Source organism: Passer domesticus, chromosome 1 (genome assembly GCF_036417665.1).
Source record: "Passer domesticus isolate bPasDom1 chromosome 1, bPasDom1.hap1, whole genome shotgun sequence".
Lineage (NCBI taxonomy): Eukaryota > Metazoa > Chordata > Aves > Passeriformes > Passeridae > Passer > Passer domesticus.
The window spans coordinates 3,923,294-3,944,928 of NC_087474.1; the positions used below are offsets into that span (position 1 = coordinate 3,923,294).

General features: G+C 47.6%; 1 protein-coding gene across 2 annotated transcripts; it reads left to right on the forward strand.

Annotated features, from left to right (window-relative positions):
* Positions 1 to 1,517: 1,517 nt before the first annotated feature.
* On the forward strand, positions 1,518 to 21,005 carry LOC135302763 (cryptochrome DASH-like). Of its 2 annotated transcripts, XR_010364391.1 has the most exons (15): positions 1,518 to 1,591; positions 1,702 to 1,874; positions 2,933 to 3,026; positions 3,319 to 3,449; positions 4,438 to 4,586; positions 5,946 to 6,034; positions 8,421 to 8,494; positions 10,074 to 10,163; positions 12,225 to 12,304; positions 13,558 to 13,617; positions 14,644 to 14,801; positions 17,609 to 17,728; positions 18,694 to 18,870; positions 20,023 to 20,203; positions 20,524 to 21,005. XR_010364391.1 is itself a non-coding variant. In XM_064423680.1 (14 exons), exons 1-14 carry the CDS (start codon positions 1,526 to 1,528, stop codon positions 20,116 to 20,118), a joined length of 1,557 nt encoding a protein of 518 aa, XP_064279750.1. In that variant the 5' UTR covers positions 1,518 to 1,525; the 3' UTR covers positions 20,119 to 21,005. The 2 variants fall into 2 exon arrangements, 1 of the variants encoding a protein (XP_064279750.1); XM_064423680.1 differs by having other exon boundaries at positions 20,023 to 21,005.
* Positions 21,006 to 21,635: the final 630 nt, after the last annotated feature.

Sequence of the window (21,635 nt, forward strand, 5' to 3'; positions counted from 1 at the left end):
GTCCAAATGAAGGCAAAGGCAAACAGGGAAGATTTATAAACTGTGTTTTTTTCATTATTTCTAATATGATAAAGAGACATGTTGTCTTCTAAGCATTGCAATCCGACAGCAGTGTTTTCCTTGGGCATGAGCCAAAGTTTTGGCTCCTCTTTTCTTTTACCAAACATGAGTTCTCTGGGATGAGTCACTGGTTCTCAATGGGCTGCAGCTGCTGAGCCAGGAAAAGGAGCCCTTGGTGCACAGAGAAGGCATCAGGAGATGATGTGTCATGTGGGTTACACTGGGAACCACATCACTTCCCACAGCCAGGCTGCATGCAGAGTAACACCAGGCCTGGGGGAGATGGACATGAATCCAGGACTCCCCAGGACCCCCAGGGGTTTGGGTACCGCATTTCATCTCTGGTCAGATGGTCAGATTCTGTGCGGATTCAACAAAAACTCCACTTCAGCAATTCGGGTACTTAAATGAGTTGCAGCAACTCATTGCTGTAAACCTGGATTCTGAATCATCACCAGCTCCTTGCTGTTAACCCCTTCTCCATTGCTCTCCCATCCCAAGACAATCAGTGGAGTTACACAAGGGAAGCAGGTGGCTGGAGAGCACATAAACCAAGTATTTCATAGAATCACAGAATCATTTAAGTTGGAAAAGGCCTTGAGTCCAACCATTAACCCAGCACTGCCACATCCACCACCAAGTTATGTCCCTAAGGATGGTGACTCCACTGCTTCCTTGGGCAGACAGTTCCTGTGCTGGGTTTCCTCTTATGAGAGTAGCTGAATGAAAGAAGACCAAAAAAAAGGATCCTGAGGGACAATTCAATGAGTAAGGGATGTGTGACCACTGGTGCCCAATGTCAGCTGACGGATGCCATAGGATGAGGCAAAACCTTTTCACTTCAGCCAGGTCTGAGAACCAAGTACATTAAATTTTGCTAACCTACATCTCACCTTTTGTGGCTCAGCAGGTGACAAGCTCTCTGCAGAGCTGGTTCCTGTGTTAGTGGCCATCACATCGCAGTGCTGGCATTTAAAGGACCAGAGCAGGGCGAGGCTCGGTGTCACCGACCTCAGCACAGGGTCGCTGTCACCGTGCTGAGCCTCAGCACAGCGGGGCCGAGCTGTTCTCTGATGCTGTTGTGTGAAAGATAAAGATATTTAAAAAAGATATGAGGTTAAAAGAAACCACCCAGCAATAAGAACGACCGGGGCAAGGCTCTGCTGAGACACCAAGGACTGCACACCTGGCCGCGGTGCCGCTGCCCTCGGGGGATGCGGGATGCAAAAGTCACCAGCCCAGGCTCCTGGTGTCATTCTGCAGGAGGCACTTGGCACTGTCCAAGCAGCCGGCACTGGCGGTGGCTCGGAGAGGCATCCTGCCCCGTCCCGTCCCACGGGATGCGCCGGGGGCGGACGCGGGGATGGGAGCGGGACGGCTCCTCCCCGGCGGGGCGGGATGAGCGGCCGGGCAGAGGGACACACAGCCGCTCCGGGACACGGGGGAGAGGCCACACGGAGGGAGCATGTCGGGGACAGCGGGCACGGCCATCTGCCTGCTGCGCTGCGACCTGCGCGCCCACGACAACCAGGTAGGGACGGGCTCGGGCTGCTGCAGGAACAGCGCTGCTGTTGGGCAGGGTGGGCAGGGATTCTCCTGCATCCCGCCCCGGGAGCTCTCCTGCCCGCTCTGTGTTTCCAGGTGCTGCACTGGGCTCAGCAGAACGCGGATTTCGTGATTCCCCTGTACTGCTTCGACCCGCGGCACTACCTGGGCACCCACTGCTACAGCTTGCCCAAGACGGGGCCCCACAGGCTCAGGTTCCTGCTGGAAAGCGTGAAGGATCTGAGGGAAACGCTCAAGAAAAAAGGAAGGTAGTTGAGGAAGCACCGTGCAAATAACACACAATTTCTATTTTCCTACTCGCTTTCAGCACATACCTGTGCTGTGACTCAGATCATGTGCTCTGGGCTCTGGGGGTGGCTGATTTCAGAGATATTTCAGAGAGCCACAGCCCTTCTGTTAGATACAGCAGGGTCCCCTGTCTAGCCCCTGCTGTGGTCACCTGTCCTGGATGGACACAGAGCCATCCAGGCTCTGTGCCACGTGGGTTTTGCTTTCTCAGGTACCCCTGAGGGGATGAGTGTCAGCTTTGAGTGCTTTACCCAGAGTGCTGGCAGTGGGAGACGTGAACAGCAGAATTTTGAGATGTGGGCAGTTACAGTAGCCACTGTGGGCTGCAGCTTTCCTTGTCCCTGGGAGCTGGCTTGAGACAGACCAGCATGGAGACTGGAGAGTAACATTTCCTTATGCCCTGTCCCACTAAACCAGTCTCTAGACTCACATATCCTTGCTTATGATGCCTTTAGAACCATTGGGTTAGACCAGGGCCTGAAGAATCCACTACAAGATAATATCTGGCTTTGCAGAGCAAAAGATCATGGAGTCATAGAATAGTTTGGGTTGGAAGGGAACTTTAAGGGCTATCCAGTCCAGGCCCCCTGCAATGAGCAGGGGACATTTCCAGCCAGATCAGGTTCAGTCTGACCTTGAATATTTCCAGGGATGGGACAACCTCTCTGTGAAACTTGGACAAGGTGGATCAGCCAGCCCTTGAATCTCTTTAGTGTGTGAGGATAAACAGATTCACTTTTAGGTAACAGCCTGGCTTTGTGCCCAGTCATTCTTTCTAAGGCATCCAGAGTGGCAGAAATGTGTTTGACACAAACTAAGCCCCAGAGGCTTACAAACTCTGTTCAGGGGCTCCTAAAAAATGCAGGCTGGTCAAATCCTGTCTGTCTGCCCCCACGCACTGTTTGTGCTCCATAGCAAAATAGGACACGAGTGCCTGCCTGGGCTGGGATGATGGTCTCTTGTGCACATAAATAACAATAACATCAAACCTATTTCAGGCCAGTATTTTGTGTTTCAGTACCCTGGTTGTGAGGAAGGGGAAGCCGGAAGATGTGGTCTGTGATCTGATTACTCAGCTGGGCTCTGTCACTGCTGTGGTTTTCCATGAAGAGGTAAGGGAAATACTCCAGTGACACAGTTGAAAGATAAAATCATGCTGTGAAGGTTTCTTCCACGAGCAAGTGGTGATGCAGATCCTGTGTGTTCAGAGCCTTTCTTGGCTGTGGAGGTGTTACCTTGGGGGAACTGGGTAGTTCCTGGGATGGGGATTCCCTGAGTGGGAGTCCTCGATGGGGCAGAGGGAGGAAGGTAATGTGGAGAAGAATAAGGAAGGCAAGACCAAGGTCTTTGTGCATGTGGGAGCTGCATTTTGCAGCCCTGGCCTCACTCTTTTGCTCTCCCTAGGCCACGCAGGAGGAGCTGGATGTGGAGAAGGAGCTGTGCCAGGTGTGTAGGCAGCACGGGGTGAAGGTCCAGACGTTTTGGGGCTCCACGCTCTATCATCGGGATGACCTTCCCTTCAGGCCTATTGACAGGTGGGCTGCTCTGTGGTATCACCCCTCCACTGTCCCTTTTGTTTCTCACTCAGGAGGGCTCCCAGTCCTCTGGTCCCACAGGGAAAGGATCCATTAGTCCATCTGTTTGTGCTTTTATGGAACAGTGCTGTCGTGCTCAGGCACACACGGGGTGTGCACATTCAGCCCTTTGCACTGATAGCATTTATGGTTCTGTATGTGTAAAGCCAAGGTGTGTGTTTGACCATTCATTAAGGGGCTGAAAAAGACCTCTAAGACTATCAAATCAAACCAGTAACTTAAGCCAAGCCCACCAGTAAACCATGTCCTTCAATGCCATATCTGCACATCTTTTAAATCCTCCAGGGACAGTGACTCCTTCCCTCAACAGCTTGTTCCAGCCTGACCACCCTTTCTGTGAAGAAACCTTTCCTAATATCCAATCTAAACTTCACTTGAAGCAGCTTCGTAGAACCATTAAATGGTTTGGGTTGGAAAGGACCTAAGAGATGATTTACTTCCACCCCCTCCTTGGTGTGTGTACTCTTCACTTCTCCCTCAGTAGTCACCTGAACTGTGGTTGATGGAGTTGAGTGATTCATGGTATTCTGTAGAAAATGTATATAATAAGGTCAGACAAGTCAGGCCATGAAAATGCCTGTTTTTCTCCTTTGAGGCACCAGGAGGATGTAGATTTTTACACTGACATCAGCTGTGTTAATCAGAAGTTAGGTAAGGTAAATCTGGCTCTTATGGATTTCCCCACCAGGGCACACCTTAAATTGAAAAGGCACAATTTGCATCAGAAGCAGAAAGAAATTGGGTGAAGGGCTGAGCTTCTGGTGCCTGTTATCCCCGGGGGCATCTGCCCCTGTTGTGCCTGGCAGTGTTCAAAGGGGCATCACAAACGTGAGAGGACAGCCTGGAATGCCAGTCCTGCTCCTGAGGCAGGGGTGTGTGGTGTTGGTGGGGGGGCAGGGCAGTGAGCTGGCTGCTCCCATCTTTGCAGGTTGCCTGATGTCTACACCCACTTCCGAAAAGCGCTGGAATCCGGGGCCAGGGTCCGGCCAACCCTGCACATGGCAGATCAGCTAAAGCCCCTGGCTCCAGGGCTGCAAGAAGGGACTATCCCTGCAATGGAGGATTTCGGGCAGAAGGGTGAGGAAACTTAATTTGGAAGCTGCTCTAATGAAATCCTGCTTAGATTCTGCTCTTTTAAATATCCTGCTTAGGTCTGTTTTCAACAATGTGGTTTACAAAGTGAATAATTTCCTGCTGCTCCGGATTCCCAGATGTTCAGCCAGGCTGAGTCAGGTACCTGTACTGGCTGCACTTGAGCTTTGATGGTTAATACAAACCAAGCATCTTGCAGTGCATATTATATTCTGTCACAGAAAAAAATATATTTCTGCAAAAATGCAGAGGCAACTAGTGCCTGAGAGACACATGAAATGTAGTTCCTAAGGATGATTGGATTATCATGGCCCTGTCAGTCTGGGAGGTGCTGTAGAAGCATCTGTCTTTAGTTGCAGGGTTAGATATTTGTCTTCAAATTAAAAGAGTGTAGATTTAGATTAGATGTGAGGAAGAAATTCTTCCCTGTGAGGGTGGTGAGGCCCTGGCACAGGTTGCCCAGAGAAGCTGTGGATGTGCCATCCCTGGAAGTGGTCAATGCCAGGGTGAATGGGGCTTTGAGCAACCTGGGATAGTGAAATGTGCCCTTGTCCATGGCAGAAGATTGGATCTGGATGATCTTTAATGACCCCTCCAACCCAAACTATTCTGTGATTCTTTGATATGTCTCTTGCTGAAAACCAAAACACAGAGGCAGTGGTTGCCCTTCAAACTGTCATTAAGCCTCAGGTCACTCGCTCTGCAAACGCAGGTAAAATCCTTGTATGGGAATTTCCTACCCTGCACCTGTGCAGGAAACATCCTTAGTTGTGGCATTCACATTCTCTGAAAAAATCCCTTAGCCAGGATTTTTCTCCTGGGAAGCTGAGAAGCCTCAGAGAAAAGGAAAACAATTCTTATCTCATTTGCTTCTCCTATGTTGTGCTCATGTGGAATGTGTTTGGAGATTGTTTACCCAAAGGTGATTCACTGGATTCTGGTGTGAGTTGTTTTCACTCTTTGGCCAATCAGTGCCAAGCTGTGTCGGGACTCTGGAAAGAGTCACGAGTTTTCATTATTACCTTTTTAACATTCAGTAAGTATCCTTTCTGTGTTCTTTAGTATAGTATAGCATTTTAATATAGTATAATAAAGTAATAAATTAGCCTTCTGAGAACATGGAGTCAGATGCATCATTCCTGCCTTTGGCAGGGCACCCCTGCAAATACAATACTTAGTGAATTTTAATATGTTTGATATGACCCTTATTTTAAAGGAAAACCACACAATCTTTTACGCCCTCAAAGCAGACACCCCCACTGCTGAGCATCCCTAGATTTTAAGCTCCCTGCCTTTGAGATGCTTTCCCAGGGGGTAACAGGGTGTTGGTGTTTTCTGTGGCAGATCCTGTGGCTGATCCCAGAACGGCCTTCCCGTGCAGTGGAGGAGAGACCCAGGCTTTAATGAGGCTGCAATATTATTTTTGGGACACGGTAACTCTTACATTTCCTTGCCTACATCCTCCCCCTTGTACACATGGCTGTGCAAGTGGGTGAGGCTGCAATTTCACTTCCTAATAATATTTCCTTAGCTCCTGTATAAAACTTCACGAAGGAGGGAATTAGCATTATTTCAGTTTTTTAGAGAGACAAACTAAACCAAAAAGAAGTCATCTGGGACTGGGGAATGTAAGCCAAATACTTATGAGCCTAGTTTACTGGCCATCTCTCTGAAGTATTTTTTTCCATTAACTTCTGGGACTTGGGACAAAATTTTTTAGCTGCTTTACCTTGATTTGCTCCTTCTGTGCTCATGTCCCACATCATCAGCAATGTAGTTCCTCTATTTTGAAGGAGTGAAAAGTGGCCTGAAGGGCTGGAATTGCAGCTGGGGTGAGGAACAGCTGACCCAAGTTCTGCCTGCAGTTATAAATAGTAGGAAGTTTCTGTAGTGTGGTTTAAAATCTTGCAGCCAATAATGTCAGCTACTATTTGTTTCCTTGCTTTGGTGGAGTGAAGCTCCTGCTGCCACCATTTTGTCAGACAGTTTTTGAATTTCTTTCTGGTCTAGGTTGAGGAACTATCTTAAATTTGCCATATCAAAGGTACATGGTGCTGATTTCCAACAGCATCAGACCCCAAGCAGTTTTCTGGGTAAAGGAGGGAGCACCTCTCCAGCTGAGATGGGTTTAAAGTGTAGTGTTCCCAGTGCCTGGCTGGGACAGCCCCCAGGGCATCCTTTCAGCTGTGCTTCCCAAATTCCTGCATTCCTTTGGTTTTGGGGAGCATTGTCCTGGTTTAAACCCATAAGGCAGCTCAGCCCTACAGCAGCTGCTCCCTCAGTTCCTGCCAGTGAGATGGAGGAGAGATTCAGAAGGATTAAAGTGAGAAAAAGTCACGTGTTGAGTTAAAGACCATTTAATAGGAAAAGCAAAAGCTGCTTGCACAGGCAAAGCAAGGTAAGGATTCATTTAATTCTTCCCACCAGTGGGCAGGTGTTCAGCCATCCCCAGGAAAGCAGGGCTCCATCACAGTTACTTGGGAATACAAATGGCATCACTCCAAACATCCTGACTTCCAGCTTTATATGCTGAGCATGACATCATTTGGTCTAGAATACCCCTTGGGTCAGCTGGGGTCAGCTGTCCCAGCTGTGTCCTCTTCCAAATCCTTGTGCACCCCCAGCCTACTCAGGGTGGGGTGGTGAGAGAAGCAGAAAAGGCCTTGAGGCTGTGTGAGCTCTGCTCAGCAGTAAGGAAAACATTGGTGTGCTCTCTGCACTGTTTTCAGCACAAATCCAAAACAACCCCAGATTAGCTGCAAAGGAGAAAATTAACTCCATCCCAGCCAAAATGAGTACAAGTGTTCATAGCTTTTGCTCTTGGTCAAGCATTAATATATTCAGAGCTGGAAAACCTATTCCTTCTTTTTTTGTGATGCAGATACTGTCTCCCCCAGTGAGCTACAGCAGCCCTTTAGCAATTGTAACTTGTGCAGTGGAGGTGATCAAGGAGAGATTGGTCTTCCTTGTGTCCTCTGCATTGTCCATGGAAATCTCAGAACATGGAAAAATGCATCCTGCTGTAAATGTGTGGGGCACAGAAACAACAGTGGTCAGGGTTCCTGCAGCTGAGTGTTGGGGGCTGTCACATATGGAGGGGTTCGATAGTTGGTCTGTAAGTTGAGTAAATAGAAGAAATAACAGTTGATGATTTTCAAGTGTATCGATAGCAAAGAAGAAGACAAGGTTGTTAGCATGAGAATAGATTAGAAAAGATACATAAAAATTTTTGTAAGCTAGACTATGTGTATAAGTAGATGTGTATACGTGGTTTGTTATATTTCTGTAAATTTTACTAATTATATCAACACTAATTGTTTTGCACCAATACATGTAATAAATTATTGTAATGTAGTTAATGACTTAAAATTACACTTTATTAAGAGTATATAAGGTAGAAAACACAAAAAATAAAACCTTTTAATTTTAACAGTAACACTCACACTGGTTCTATAACCCCCAAACAAGCAGCCACAAGGCTGCCAGTTCCACTGGTGCTTTTCAGTGGGTTTTTGATCCAGAATCAGATGGGGATGGGCAGGGAGCAGCACAGCCAGGTGCATGGTGCCTGCAGATAGAAACGTGCTGTAGGCTGAAGCAGGGAGCACAGCTTGTGACACACATCCCAGGGCAATACTGAAGACTGCTGGCCTGATTCCTGCCTGTGTGCTGGGGGCAGGAATTGGGCAGCTGTGCAATCCTTGCAGGCAGCCATGAGAGGGAGCCCAGCCCTGCCAGATTGCTCTGGCTCCAGAAGGAAAGAACATTTAGCAGGTTGCTTGTAAAGTACTGAAACCTTTTGTTCTTTTGCTCTCACAGAACCTGGTTGCTTCTTACAAGGAGACTCGGAATGGGCTGGTGGGAATGGATTACTCCACGAAATTCGCACCATGGTAAAGATTTTTGTTGAGGCTGGAAAACCTTTTCTGCTTCCACCCCAAACAGGTGTTACCTGTCTGCTGAGTGCTGCTGGGCATGGGTGGGGGTCTAGATGTGGTTCCTTTGGCCCTTTTTATTGTGGTAGAGCAGCTCTGAGGCTGCACTTCCCTGGAACTGCTGCAGTGAGTTTGTGCTGGGAGCACAGTGTGGACAGGGAGCAGGAGGGACTCACCATTTGCCTTTGGTGCTGCTTTGTGTGGGAAGGGAAAGGCAGGGAGGCAACACAGCTTCAGCCTAATCCTGGTTTCCTGAGTAGTCTGGGGCAGGTCACCCCACCTCACTGCCATTCTGCAGGGTGAAGAGACACTTCTGATTATTCCTGTAGGAAAGGATCTTTTGTGCAGGTAAATATTTTGATTTATAATTAAGGGCTTTAGTTCCTGGTGCTGGAAGAGGCAGAGGTAATGCCAGACTGGAACTGAAGCAGCAGCAGAACCCAGTTCAGCCTAAGCTGAGAGCATCTGGACTCTCCCAACAGAATTGCAATGAGAACCAAATTTCAGAGGCTGTTACAGGTTGAGATTTCTTGTTTCCAACGAGCTTTGTGCTGTGATGATTGCAGTGGATGGCTCCATCTGGTGGCACTTCGGGATCCCAGGACTGCTGGCTCTGTGGAAGTTTGTTATTTCTGGTCTCCACTTGAGTTTTTCCAAGCTGGCCATTTGCTCAGAGCAAACAGTTCTGATCTGTCTACCCCAAAATATTCCTCTGTCACGTAATCAGAGCAGTTCAGGTTGCAGCCAGTCATTCCCTTCTCGTATTGGCCTTTAGAGCTGGTCAGCAATTAAGGAAAAACTCTTCAAAGTTTTCTTTCTGTTTTCCACAATTCATTAGAACATCCAGCGTTTCCACAAGCTGTAGTGGAAATGGCAGTAAAATGCATTTCTAGGAAAAGCAAGGTCAAAGCTGTTCTTTATCACCCTGTATGATTTGGTTGAAGTGTGCAAGTTCTTTCCTGTCTTGCAACAGCACTGATTTGGAACAAATGGAAGGAGCCCAGGGGGTTGAAATGCCAGAGCAGGGTTTGATTCCCTAGTTTTCCTGCCAAGGCTCAGATTTTCAGCAGTCACTTCCCTTCTGTGGTTGCTCAAAGGAGCCACTGAGGTTCTGCAGGAGAAGGAGCCCTGGGCACAGGATAAGGAGGTTTGTGGTGAAAGGGCAGGTAGAACATGTGATGCAGAGGATGACGTTTGAGATTCTTTTCTGGGTGTGTCATTGGGTTTGTTAAATCATTTAGACAAAACTTGTTAAACTTGAGTAAAATGATTTATCTCTATAGCTTAGAGACTCCTGTGACAGTCATACCCCAGGAAGGAGAGGATCTTGATTCTTGGAAGAGAATTCTCTCTCTTGAAGAGTTGCAGAGAAGTTACAACTTGACTAAAGCCATTTGGGAAGTCAGGGGCAGAACTGGAAGCTGAACAAAACTTTTAGAAACAACTCTAGACACAAAACTGCTCCTCTCCTCCCTCTGAGCTGGCATCAAGGTGTCAGTCCTGAGTGGCATTCAGGACATCATTCCTCTGCTTTCAGGCTGGCACTGGGCTGCATCTCACCTCGGTACATCTATGAGCAGATCCAGAAGTATGAGAGAGAGAGAACAGCAAATCAGAGCACATACTGGTATGTCTTTTCACCATCAGCATGGCTTATTTTCTCTGAAAAGGAGCCTGGCATTTCATGCACAGGAGAGTGATTTGTTAACTCTCTTTGTAATTAATGTTTGTTTTTCCTGTGCCTGCTGGCTGGTTCCTCTGGGTTGCAGTGTAGTTCTCTTTCAGTACAGATTTATTAGTCTGTTTTGACACCCAGGGGCTTTAGGCACTTTGTAAGTAAAGATTATGAATACCAGTTGTCATTATTATTGCTGGAAACCGTGGCTCATTATTTTTGAAAACAATCTCAGCAAATCAGCACCATCCATCTCTGTGTTCTTATGGGCTAAATGAGGAGGAGGAATAGTTTAAAAATAAAAGCCAAAGGGTTTCTCAGACTGAGGATATGAGCCCAAAGGTCTCAGTGACTGTGATTTGTGTAAATCTCATGGTGTTTGAAGGTCCCACGGCCACAAGTCCAGCAAGTTTTTGCTCAGCTGCCTGGCCATGACCACATCAGAGCAGAGGGGAAGAGGGCACTGGGAACTGGGTTTAATGCATCCCATCTTGCAACCCATGCTCTTCCTCACCTCTCAGTTTATCCATCCCTGGGCTGGCCTTGGACTTGTTCAGCTCTGCCCAGGCACTGTAAATCAGAACCTGGAGCTCTGATAGAGAAACAGGGTCGTGTCAGAGCCTGGCCTAACACTAGATCTGGATGGGAAAAATCCCAAACCATAATGTCTGTGCAAACTCTAGAACTAAATATTCATTTTGGTCTGTTACATTTGCAACATGTCAAACAGCACAGTGGTTGGTGAGGAACAGGCAGAACACTGCCAACCATTCTGGCCAAAATGCTCAGTTTCATTAAAATTCAAATGACAGATAAAATATCAACACCTATGAAGTGTATGTTTGGTTTTGGTTTTTTTTTTTTTGTTTGTTTTTTTTTTTGTTTTGTTTTTTTTTAATTTCAAAGATAGGAGAGGAACGATTTCAAGAAATGAACATACTCCTGTTTTCCATCTAACAGTCAGCCAGCCTGCTGGCAGCTGGCATGCCGTGGTGATTTTAGCATTTTAAAGTGTTCAGTAATTATAAAAATGAAGCTGTCAAGCTCCCAGGAAGTCAATTGTACAATGAAGTACAGGTCATGGTGGCTGCACATGAGGGACTCATTGAACCTCAGTGTTATGACACTGCTTTTTAGGATTTGGACAGTTCAGGTTGGACATTAGGAGGAATTTCTTCACTGAAAGGGTGATTAGACATGGGAGTGGATTTCCCAGGGAGGTGGTGGAGTCACTGTTCCTGGAGGTTTTTAAGCAAAGATTGGACTCGGTGCCAATGTCTGGTTGACACCGTGGTGTTTGGTCAGAGATGGGCCTGGATGGTCTCAGAGGTCTTTTCCAACCTAACTGATTCCCTAATTCTGTGATTCTGTTCTGTAACCAGATTATCCAGAAGAATCCTGTCAACCTAAAAATCAGCTGAGCAGAGGGCTTCCCATATGGCATAGAGTTGAAGCAGTTCTCTGAGGCTGATGTGCCATCATTTTATAAGAAGTTCTTTTTATATAAAAGCTTTTATATAAAACTGTCCTTTTTTTTTTCTGTGGGCCTAGCACCTGATCTAATGGGCTGGAGCACCGTAAAGCAGTTTTGAAGGGTGTCTTAGAGTCCCTTGCAAAGATAATTGCTTAAATCAACACAAATAAATCACCACAAAGCTCTCAGGAATGTGCTGATGTGCTCGTTCCTGCGGAAGTGTGAAGCTCAATCAGGCCCTCCCCCTGCTCTGGGGAGAATTACATCCCAGCAGGGATGGGGGAGGAACATGTTTCCTGAAACTCTGCTCCTGCCTGTGAGCTAAGGAAAGCTTCCCCAGTGATCCATGCAGAGTTTGCTTTCCCTGTAAGCCAGGTAAGCAGGCTTGGGGAAAGAACTGCTGCCACGGGAAAGGTCCCTGGAATTGCTTATTGTGAATAAACTTCACAGTGTTAGTGGCGGGTTGTATGGAAGCAAAATCCTTGTTCAGTTATCATATCTGAGACTCAGTGAAATGCTGAGAAGGTTTTGTGTTTCAGGGTCCTGTTTGAACTGCTGTGGAGGGATTACTTTCGGTTTGTGGCCCTGAAGTACGGCAGAAGGATTTTCTCATTAAGAGGTGTGTATGCATCACCACGTTTAGGGGGGACAGGTAGTCTCCTACAACAGGGAAAGTAAGAGAAGAGGCTGTTGGCATTAAATTGTACAAATGTTCTTCTCATGGTGCTTGTGTCACCACCCTGGGATGCTGCTGGGAGCTCTCTGTTAGCACAGAAGTGCCTCAGCACCACGGTGTGGGATGCTGATCCCCAAATCTGATTAGATGCAGGGAGCATTATTGACACATGCCTGTGGAAAACAGCAGCACAGAGAGAGTGAAGATGCTGTTTCCAGAGACATTCCACTTTTCAGCAGAATCCAGGCTTCAGGCTTGCCTGAGTTCTCCAGAGGACCTGGGACAGAGCAGGAACTGACCCAGCAGGGTGAATCCCAAGAAATCAAATATTGCACTACTCAGGAATCAGAATGAGATGCAGCTCCAGCCCCAGTGACAGGAGTGTGCCTGTGAAATGGGGGTCTGAGCACTCAGTGAACAACAAATACCCAGTCCATGTGTCAGAGACCCTGCAGGTGATGCCTGTGCTGGGTGAGCTGCTCTGCAGGGGATGCAGCACTGGCTTAGATGCTCCAGGGCAGCCTGCCTGGCATCCAGCTGTGGCTGCAGAGGGACACCTCCCTCAGGGTCTGTGTCACATCTGCCAGGCCTGTGTGGCTGTTCTGATGGCATTAGATGCCAGTGGTGGGCCTGGTCTGGGATGTTTGTAGCTAGAACTGAGTTGTCCCTTCTGCCTTTGCTCCATTGCACAGAAGGCTGTAATTGCCACTGGATCCTGCAAACATTAAATCATCCCACTCATCTGTTCCTGTCCCATTTACAGGGGCAAAGTGTTACCCAGGGCTTCTGCCAGGTAATTCTGGGTGTAGTACCTGCTACAGAAACAGGTTTCACATAAACTTTGTCCTGGAGTAAAGCTGAAAAAGAAAATACCAGTGTGGGCCAGAGCACATCTCCATCTACTTGTGAGGTCTGAGTCATTTTTAATTAAAAAAGGAAAGAAAATCAAATGTCAGCAAAACAAATAGACAAAATCCATTAGGGTTTGAGCACACTCTGTGGGCAAAAGACACCCCTTTGCAACACTTGAGGGGAGGAATGGATCATCTCTAAACCTTGTTTGTTTGTAATGGCACTGAGAGGCTGAGCTTCACCCTCATGCCTTGTGTCAACCAAGCTCCCCTGGCTGTGTTGTGGTCTGAGTAACCACCTGTGTCAGTATTTCTTCATCAGCAGGTCATTATTTTCCTCCACAGGGCTTCAAAGCAAAGAGATCCCCTGGAAAAAGGACCTTCAGCTCTTCAGCTGTTGGAAAGGTCAGTGGAAGCAGCAGGTTTGGCTGGCTGTGCTTTGTTCTCCACCTGTCTGTGGGGCTCACACGTGCCCTAACACTGACTCAGGTCCCTGCAGGGGAGCTGCCAGCATGGCCAGGGCTGGCATTTAAACTGGCATTTAAACTGGCATCACCAGGCTATGAATGTGTGTGGCTTCCCTTCCTAGAGCACTGAGCAGCCCAGAGGGTTATCCTGCTGTGTGAGGTGCACTGCAGGTAGATTTCCTGCCCAGGAGGGAGTGTTTGTGACCTGCTGGTCCCTTGTGTTTAGTCACAGAGGCTGACCAGCCCTTCTTATCAATATTAGCTTGCCATGCCTGCTTTGTTTGGTTCTGTTTGTTTTTGGTTACAAGGTTACAAGAGATTCAGACTAAATCACATCTTTTTTAACCCAGAGCCTTTTTTTTAGCTGTTACAAGTTTGTTGTTGTAACGTGAATAGCAAGCAGAATATCTCAAAACTTGGAGGGACTAACAGATTAAAGTGTTAGAATCAGTGCAATACACACCTCTGTATCTTTTCTCGTGTTAATGCCACGTGTACCCATTTGCACACAGGATAAAATAAATCATCCAGGCACAATAAATCTTTTCCTTAACAGACAAACTCTGCTTTTCAGGTACTAACCCTGGGGGATTTGTCCAGTACATCCCTCTGTTAGTCACCTGTCAAGAATCTTTCTGTTCTTGGCCCATCTCACTGTTGTCTGCAGATTTATTTTACTCTGCAAAATTCCCTGCAACCCACCTGATTGTTTTTCCAGTCTGAGATTTTTCTGTATTTTTTTCCTTCTTGCCAAAACTTCTCCCCAGCTTAATTTTCAGTATGATATCCAGTTTAATTTCCATTGGATCTTAGTGGCTGCACTCCAGCTAAACCACACAGAAATCTCTCCCTGCTGCTGTGCACTGGCACTGGCTTGGAAATGGCTGTGAATAGATGACCACAGGCTGGTTTGTGAGTGCCCAAAAGCATCCTGATATCCCAGAGCTGTGTTTTGTCTCTGCAGAGGGCAAAACTGGGGTTCCTTTTGTGGATGCCAACATGAGGGAGCTGAGTGCCACGGGCTTCATGTCGAACAGAGGGCGGCAGAACGTCGCCAGCTTCCTCACCAAGGACCTGGGGCTGGACTGGAGGATGGGGGCAGAATGGTTTGAATACCTGCTGGTAAGACTGGGCTCTTTGTGTACCTGGAGTTTAACAACAGGCAGGAGGACAGCCCTGGTTTATAAGAAAGGTTACAGGTGATGATCAATAATTTTCAGGCTGATACAAGACTGTGTAGATACTTTTTGCAGGGTGTGAGCTTCCCAAAGCTCACATAAGTAAAAGGAATTTTGCCACAGTGGAGCTGCCACCAACAAAGATGCAGCTAGGAAGTTTGCAGTAAGCTTTGATCCTCTGTGCAGGGTTTTAGCCAGAGATCTGCTGCACTTGACAAAACTTTCAAACATGAATTATGCTAACAATGCTCTGATTTGCTCACCCCAGAGGCTGGGGAGGGGGGCAGCCCAGAAATAGAACACAAAAAGTGTGTGCTGGCTGTGCATTGATGGCTGTGGACTGGGAAGCCAGCTAGTCAAGCACAGGCAAGTAGGGACAATGGCTGGATCAGCTTCTACAGCGCTCCACCCTGGCTGGAGGCATCCTTCTTCATTCTGGGCTGTTACAGACCCCCCTGCCAACTGCAGCACCAATTCCTCTCATATATAAATCAGCAGCTGTGTGAGCTCAGTTAAATAGCTGGGTCACTTTTCTGACCTTAGCCCCCATGGATTCTTGTGGTACTGACTGAAAAAGGCCAAATACTCACATCAACCTCACATTAAAGGTCTTATCTGTGGGATACAGGAGGCAAGTGGCAATCAGAAAACTTTCCACTCACTCAAGAGTGCTGGATGGGCAGAGAAAGCCCAGTTGCCTTGCCAATATCTGCAATTAAAAGTGATTTTTTGGTGAATGTAATTTTTTTAACTTCCTTGGAGCTGGGCTCTGACATGGCTTTGGCTGCAGGAGGAAGATCTGGGTGCTCTCCCATGCCAATGCTGTGAGCAGCAGTGGGCTTGGACAACAACACAGTGCAGGATGTCAGGATCCCCCAGAAAGGGCTTTGGGATTTCCATGCTGTGATGCTTTTCCAGATAAGAGCAAGAGCCTTCCACAAGTGTGTCCTGTTCTACAAGTGAGGAAGATCTGGAAGGTCTCACATTAGAAAGATGCTGCCTTGTTATCTATATTTATTCCTAAGGACATGGATACCAGCCTTGCTAGAAGCAGAATTTAGCACACTGCACTGGCCCTTTCACCAAGGGAAGCCCCAGATGCTGATGGCCACTGTGGGTTGGTGTGGCACAGGCTGATCCTTGTGCCCCTCAGTCTCATCTTGTGTCACACAGCTCTGGTGGCATCCCCAGAGCAGCACACGGGAGACATCAGCTTGGTGGGGAAGACAAGGCTGTTGAAGGGTAGAAGCCAGCACAGAACTGAAACTGGTCTCACTTGCCTCTAAAAAAAGGAAAGCAATGCCTGTTTCATCTCCAGTACTGCCAGCAAAGGCCCACCATGTGTGCCATCCACACCAGACAGGCAGGGAAACTGAGGCACAAGCTCTCTGCAACTCGGTGGAGCCAGGGGAAAGGCCAGAGACCACTGGTGTCCTGAACGGAGAATATCTCAGCTCTGACTTCATTGATTTCATTCCCAGGGTCAGGCCCCAAGGAAAGGCAGAGAAACAAACAGAAGAGAATGCCAGGAAGGGGCAAGGCTGAGGGGGAAATGAGCCTGCCTCCTCCAGGCCCCCTTGGATTTGCCCTCACCTCCCACACATGCTTTCCTGCATGTTAATCACACAATCGGGCCTCCAATGGCATCTTTCTTCCCTCCTTATCTCACCAGCTGGAGGAAGTGAGCTGGGAAGGGGAAGCCTGGTGCACAGGGAGCAGAGCTGGCTGCTGCTCGCCCTGACCCCAGCACTCACTGGCTCTGCAGAGAAAGGGCAGCTTGGCAGAGCCTGCTCCTCGAGCCTTCTGCCATCCTGGAGCATTGAGCTCCTCATGCCAAGGAGTGGCTGCGACCTTGGAAACATCTGTGGACTGGTTACTGCTGGGGCTGCAGTAAAGGGAGAAGAAAACGACACTGAACCATCTGTTTCTGTCACAGCTGCTGCTTTTGCAGCACAGGCATCCCTAGGAATGCTCAGAGATCCCAAAACCTCCTTGCCATCACTTCCACTCCTCTCCTGAGCAGGGTTTGGATTGTCCTACAACTGGAAAACTTCTGGTGTTGGATTTAAGCCACCCTGCCCAGCTGAAGAGCACTCAGATGGGATCATCTTCTGCTCTCAATTGTGCTTGTTCCAAAAGCCCTGCTCCATTTCATATAAGCATCCTTGAGAGTTTTTATTTGTTTAGAGAAGGAATAACTTGACAACGGGAGAAAACTGCAGTGTTGGTATTGTTTGCATCCTCATGTACACTGTGTGGTTTGTCTGCACAGTCTGAGTTAGACTTCTCTCCAAACTGCCTAGTAGGATCAGCAGAGATGAACTGGCAATGCATGGTGTCTGGGTAACTAGTCAGAAAAAAATTTCTCTCATATTTGAATACTTTCTTTTGGAATATGAGCATTCAAATGCTAGGGCTACTTGTGCAGTCTGCCAGATGATGGCAGAAAGAGAAAGATTTTCCTTTAAAAGAAAGGAAACTGAGAAAGACTTTGGTTGGACTTTTATCTGTTTTCTGACCTAAGGATCATGATGTGAAGTAGTCTGGGAAGCTGATCCCAGACTAAAAAGCAGCCATGCAGGTCCTTTCCTGAGCCAGATGCCTGTACCAGCATGGGGGGGCTCTGACCACTCCAGTCTGGCTGGAGTGAATCCCATTCAAGGAAATGTCCCCCTGAGCTAAAGGATGGATGAGAAGATTGACCAAGGGCCAGCCCAGCTCTTCTGACAGTTTTCTCCCTCTGTTCTCAAGGTGGATTATGATGTTTGTAGCAATTATGGCAACTGGTTATACAGTGCTGGCATTGGCAACGACCCACGGGAGAACAGGAAGTTTAACATGATCAAACAAGGCCTGGATTACGATGGGAATGTAAGTCTTGTGTGGCTGTTTCACAGGGATGAGTGCAGGGAAGGACATGTGGTGTTTTAGGGAGCAGAGGAGATCAATGTGCTGTGTGGATACAAAACCAGTTCTTGTGTCTCCTGGGCAGCAGTTGGGCAGGTTCCTTGGTGTGCACAGGACAATGTAATTTAACAACTTAAATTGTTGTTAAATTTAATCCCCGGCTGCTGTCCCCGGGGATGTCCCCACACCCTCCCTGGTCAGTGTGATAAATGTTTCATCACCATTTCTTCTGAGTCACAGCCACAACCCATCAGTACCTCACACAGATGCTTCCCTGAGCACAGAGCAGCTTCTTGGAGAACTCAGGAGTTACCTGAGAGACAGAACCATTCCTTGAGAGGTGCTGAAGAGTAGATTAAACCTGTGACTCTGACTATCCTCTCTGAAACTGCAGATAATTGCCCTTTCCATGTGCTTAGCCAGTATTCACAAGCTGCATTACCTGTTTCTACACTATTCTTTAGCTTCACATCAGGCTGTGCTGTTGCCTTTTGGCACTGTAGCTGGCAGGATTTAACAAGAAATCAGAAATTAGTCCTTGTGGAGGACACAATAGTAGAGTTAACAGGAGAGATTCAGGAACACAAAGTGTGCAGCTGAGCTAGCCATCCTATTTTCTTTCAGTCACAGCAAACTTCTTGGGGAACAGGATGTCCTGAACAGGATAGGTGAACAATGCTGAAAATGCACCTCTGCCTCCCTCCTCTGCCTGCAGTGAGCTCCAGCATCCCGGTCTCTCTTTAGGCACTAATTCTGAGTGGAGGATTTAGCAAAAGGGGCTAAGGCTTGTCAGAGGTAACTGATGCTGTACAGCACCAGCTTCTCTACCTGGAAATCTGGCTCCTCTCTTTCCCAGTGAGAGAGAGCCTTGCTGGGAAGCATTTAGAGATTGTCCCTGAATGGATCCTGTCCATTGGTTCTGTTTGCAGGGGGATTATGTCCGGCTGTGGGTGCCAGAGCTGCAGGGCATAAAGGGAGCAGACATCCACACCCCCTGGGCACTGAGCAGTGCTGCTCTCTCCCAGGCAGGAGTAACTCTGGGTGAGACCTACCCCCAGCCAGTGGTGACAGCCCCAGAGTGGAGCCGACACATCCACCAGAGGCCTGTGAGTACTGGGAGGGCTCCAGGGGCTGCTCTGTGAGTTCTGCTCTTCTTTCTCAGGTGTAAAGGGAAAAAAGTTGTTTTTTCCCTTTAAATACTCACATCACAGCAGGGACTGTGCAGCCAGGATTATTTAGCTGCCTGTCCTACCCACTGTGGTGAAGGGTGTAAACTTTTGCTGCTTCTCTGTCCCTTGTATAGTCAGCAGGGCTTAGCTACAGCATGTCCTTCTGAGCATCCTTCCATGCCCCACGAGAGGGATGGGGTTTCTCCAGGACCTCCAGTGGTGTGACCACCCCCCAGTGCAGGTAGACAGAAGAGAAACAACCCAGTGTCCTTTCTGTTCAGGAGGTGGAAGTAAAAACAACGAACTTCCTGCTTGAGTGCATCCAAACTGGGGTCAGCAAGACCTGTAAATATGGGGACTGCTCCTTGCACTTTGCTTTTTGAGTGTATCTTCCCTTTAGAAAGGGGGAAGAATGAGTTCTTGATCCTGCAGCATGTCAAGGCTTTTATCTGCTCCTGAGATGCTGTTCTTGGAGGAGGTGAGTATGGAAGGAAATGGATGTAACCAAGGGTTGTGTATCATAAGAGTGTTCAGCATTTTGCCTTTCCCCCGTGCATCTGCACTGCCTCCTCCTGAGTGAGGACACTTTGTGGAGGCTCAAATTTAGGGATTGCACCAAGTCAGTGAAGAATGAAGCATTCCCCCATTTCAGGTTTTAATCCCAAGGTGCAGTACCAAATTTTTTGGCCAGATTCCTTTGCTGTGAGTGGAAAGTGGAAGCAAAGCCTTCTGCTTCACCCATGCTGTTGGAGGGCCTGGATTAGTAACCTGCTGGGATGAGAGAAAGAACTCTGCAGGAGCACCTTAGTGAGACGCCAGTTTGAGGCAGTGATGAAACTTGAAGCCAAAAAGCTTCTCCATCAGGCAAAAGTTCGATTTTTATCAACTTTCCCAGCTCACCTTACCAGAAACCCTGGTTTCCTAAATCCCAGCCTAGAGCAGTGCCTGTCAGACCTTCCTGCCTTTTTGGGTGAACTTGGGAGGCAGAAGTTCCATGCGCACTTTCTCCTGGATGCCAGCACTGCTTTGTGACCAAATCCACTCTGCAGCATCAGTAAATATCTTGCTGTTCCTTGTCATTTGCCACAGGGAGGAAGTCCCCATGCCAGGGGCAGGAGGGGGCCAGCGCAGCACAAGGACAGAGGGATAGATTTTTACTTCTCTCGCAAGAAAGATGCTTGCTGAAGGCTGAAGGAGTGCTCAGCAGGAGGTTTTGCTGCTGGGGGTGCCTGGATAATGGTTAATCACCTTCAACAAGCCAAAGATACAGGTTTGTCACAGTAAAATGACATGGGATCTGCCTGCTTGGTTCTCCCAGGGACATTCTCTGGATGTGGGTGTTTGGAGGTTGTGTGTTAGCACCTCTCCTTACTATCTGGAGCCAGTGGTTTATGTGGCAGATGTTTTCAGTCAGAACTGAAACTTCCTATGCTTATTTTTAATTTCTTGAAGTTTTAAACCCACCAATCATTGTGCAATTAAAAGTTTTGCTATTGGAGTATTTTTAATTTCTTAAAGTTTTAAACCCACCAATCATTGTGCAATTAACAGTTTTGCTACTGGAATATTTTATCTTCCTCATTTCCACAGAGCTCCACAGACAGAGACTGCAGAGGATGTTCTTTTACTGTGTCTCCTGCAGTATTTTGGAGAAGCAGTGTGTTCCTCCTGAAAATTTCATTGCAGTACCCTTTGTTTTTTGTACCATCCTGGAAACTGAAACATTTTCAGATCATGGCCAAGAATTGTGATTTGTACTTGGCATCAAAAACAATTTGAAATGGATCCCTAACCAGTTTTAGGATTTTATTTTTATGCAGAATGTTGTGCTTGCTGAAGAATTTGGGAATTTGGAGATGGCCATATTTGTGCTGTCATGGAGCATTGTCATCTGAGAGGAGCTCAGATCTGAACACTTGAACCACCAAAGATGGGACGTGGTTCTGGATTTATTGCTACTAGAGATCCACTGGGCCTGTTCTGTAAAGAATAATTGCAATACTGTAAAACCTCTGAACATTCTGGGTTGGTGGGTTCAGGTCTGGGTGAGAAATAAACAGATATTGAATACATCAGCAAGTTGTTCTGCCAAAAACAGAAAAACCAAGTGATTTTGAACATGTGCCCTGCCTGGGCCTCATTAACAATTCTACCATTTGTTGTATTAGGGGCCTGGGCAGCCATCAGGGGGTGATTTGGGAGGGAATAGAGTGACACAGATTTAGTGACAACACTGTTCTCTCTGGCATAAGACACACAGCACAGATGCCTGTCCTGGCCACTCCAGAGGGCAGGGCACTACATTTGGACAAAGCCCAGCAGGAGAACCACAAATCAGTTTTTTGGAAAAGTCCTCTGAGATCATCGAGTCCAACCTGTGACCCACATCTCAACCGAGTGCCACATCCTGTCTTCCCTTAAACAGCTCCAGGGATGGTGATTCCACGTCGTCTCTGGAGAAGCCCATTCCAATGTAATCATCCTTTCTGTGAAAAGAATTCTTCCTGATGTCCAACCTGAACTTACCCAGCACAGTTTAAGACTCGGTCATCCTGCCCTGTCGTTTATTGCCTGGGAGAAGAGGCCAGCCCACACAGCCTACAAGCTCCTGTCAGGAGGGAGTTTTCGATGGTGATAAGGTATCCCCTGGCTTCCTCTTCTCCAGATTAAACACGCCCAGCTCCAGCTCGGCCATTCCTCAC

Coding starts and splice junctions, on each gene's coding strand:
- LOC135302763 (XM_064423680.1), top strand. CDS start 1,526: ATGTCGGGGACAGCGGGCACGGCCATCTGCCTGCTGCGCTGCGACCTG. Junction 6,035..8,420: donor AATATTATTTTTGGGACACG/GTAACTCTTACA, acceptor TTGCTCTCACAG/AACCTGGTTGCTTCTTACAA. Junction 14,802..17,608: donor AATGGTTTGAATACCTGCTG/GTAAGACTGGGC, acceptor TCTGTTCTCAAG/GTGGATTATGATGTTTGTAG.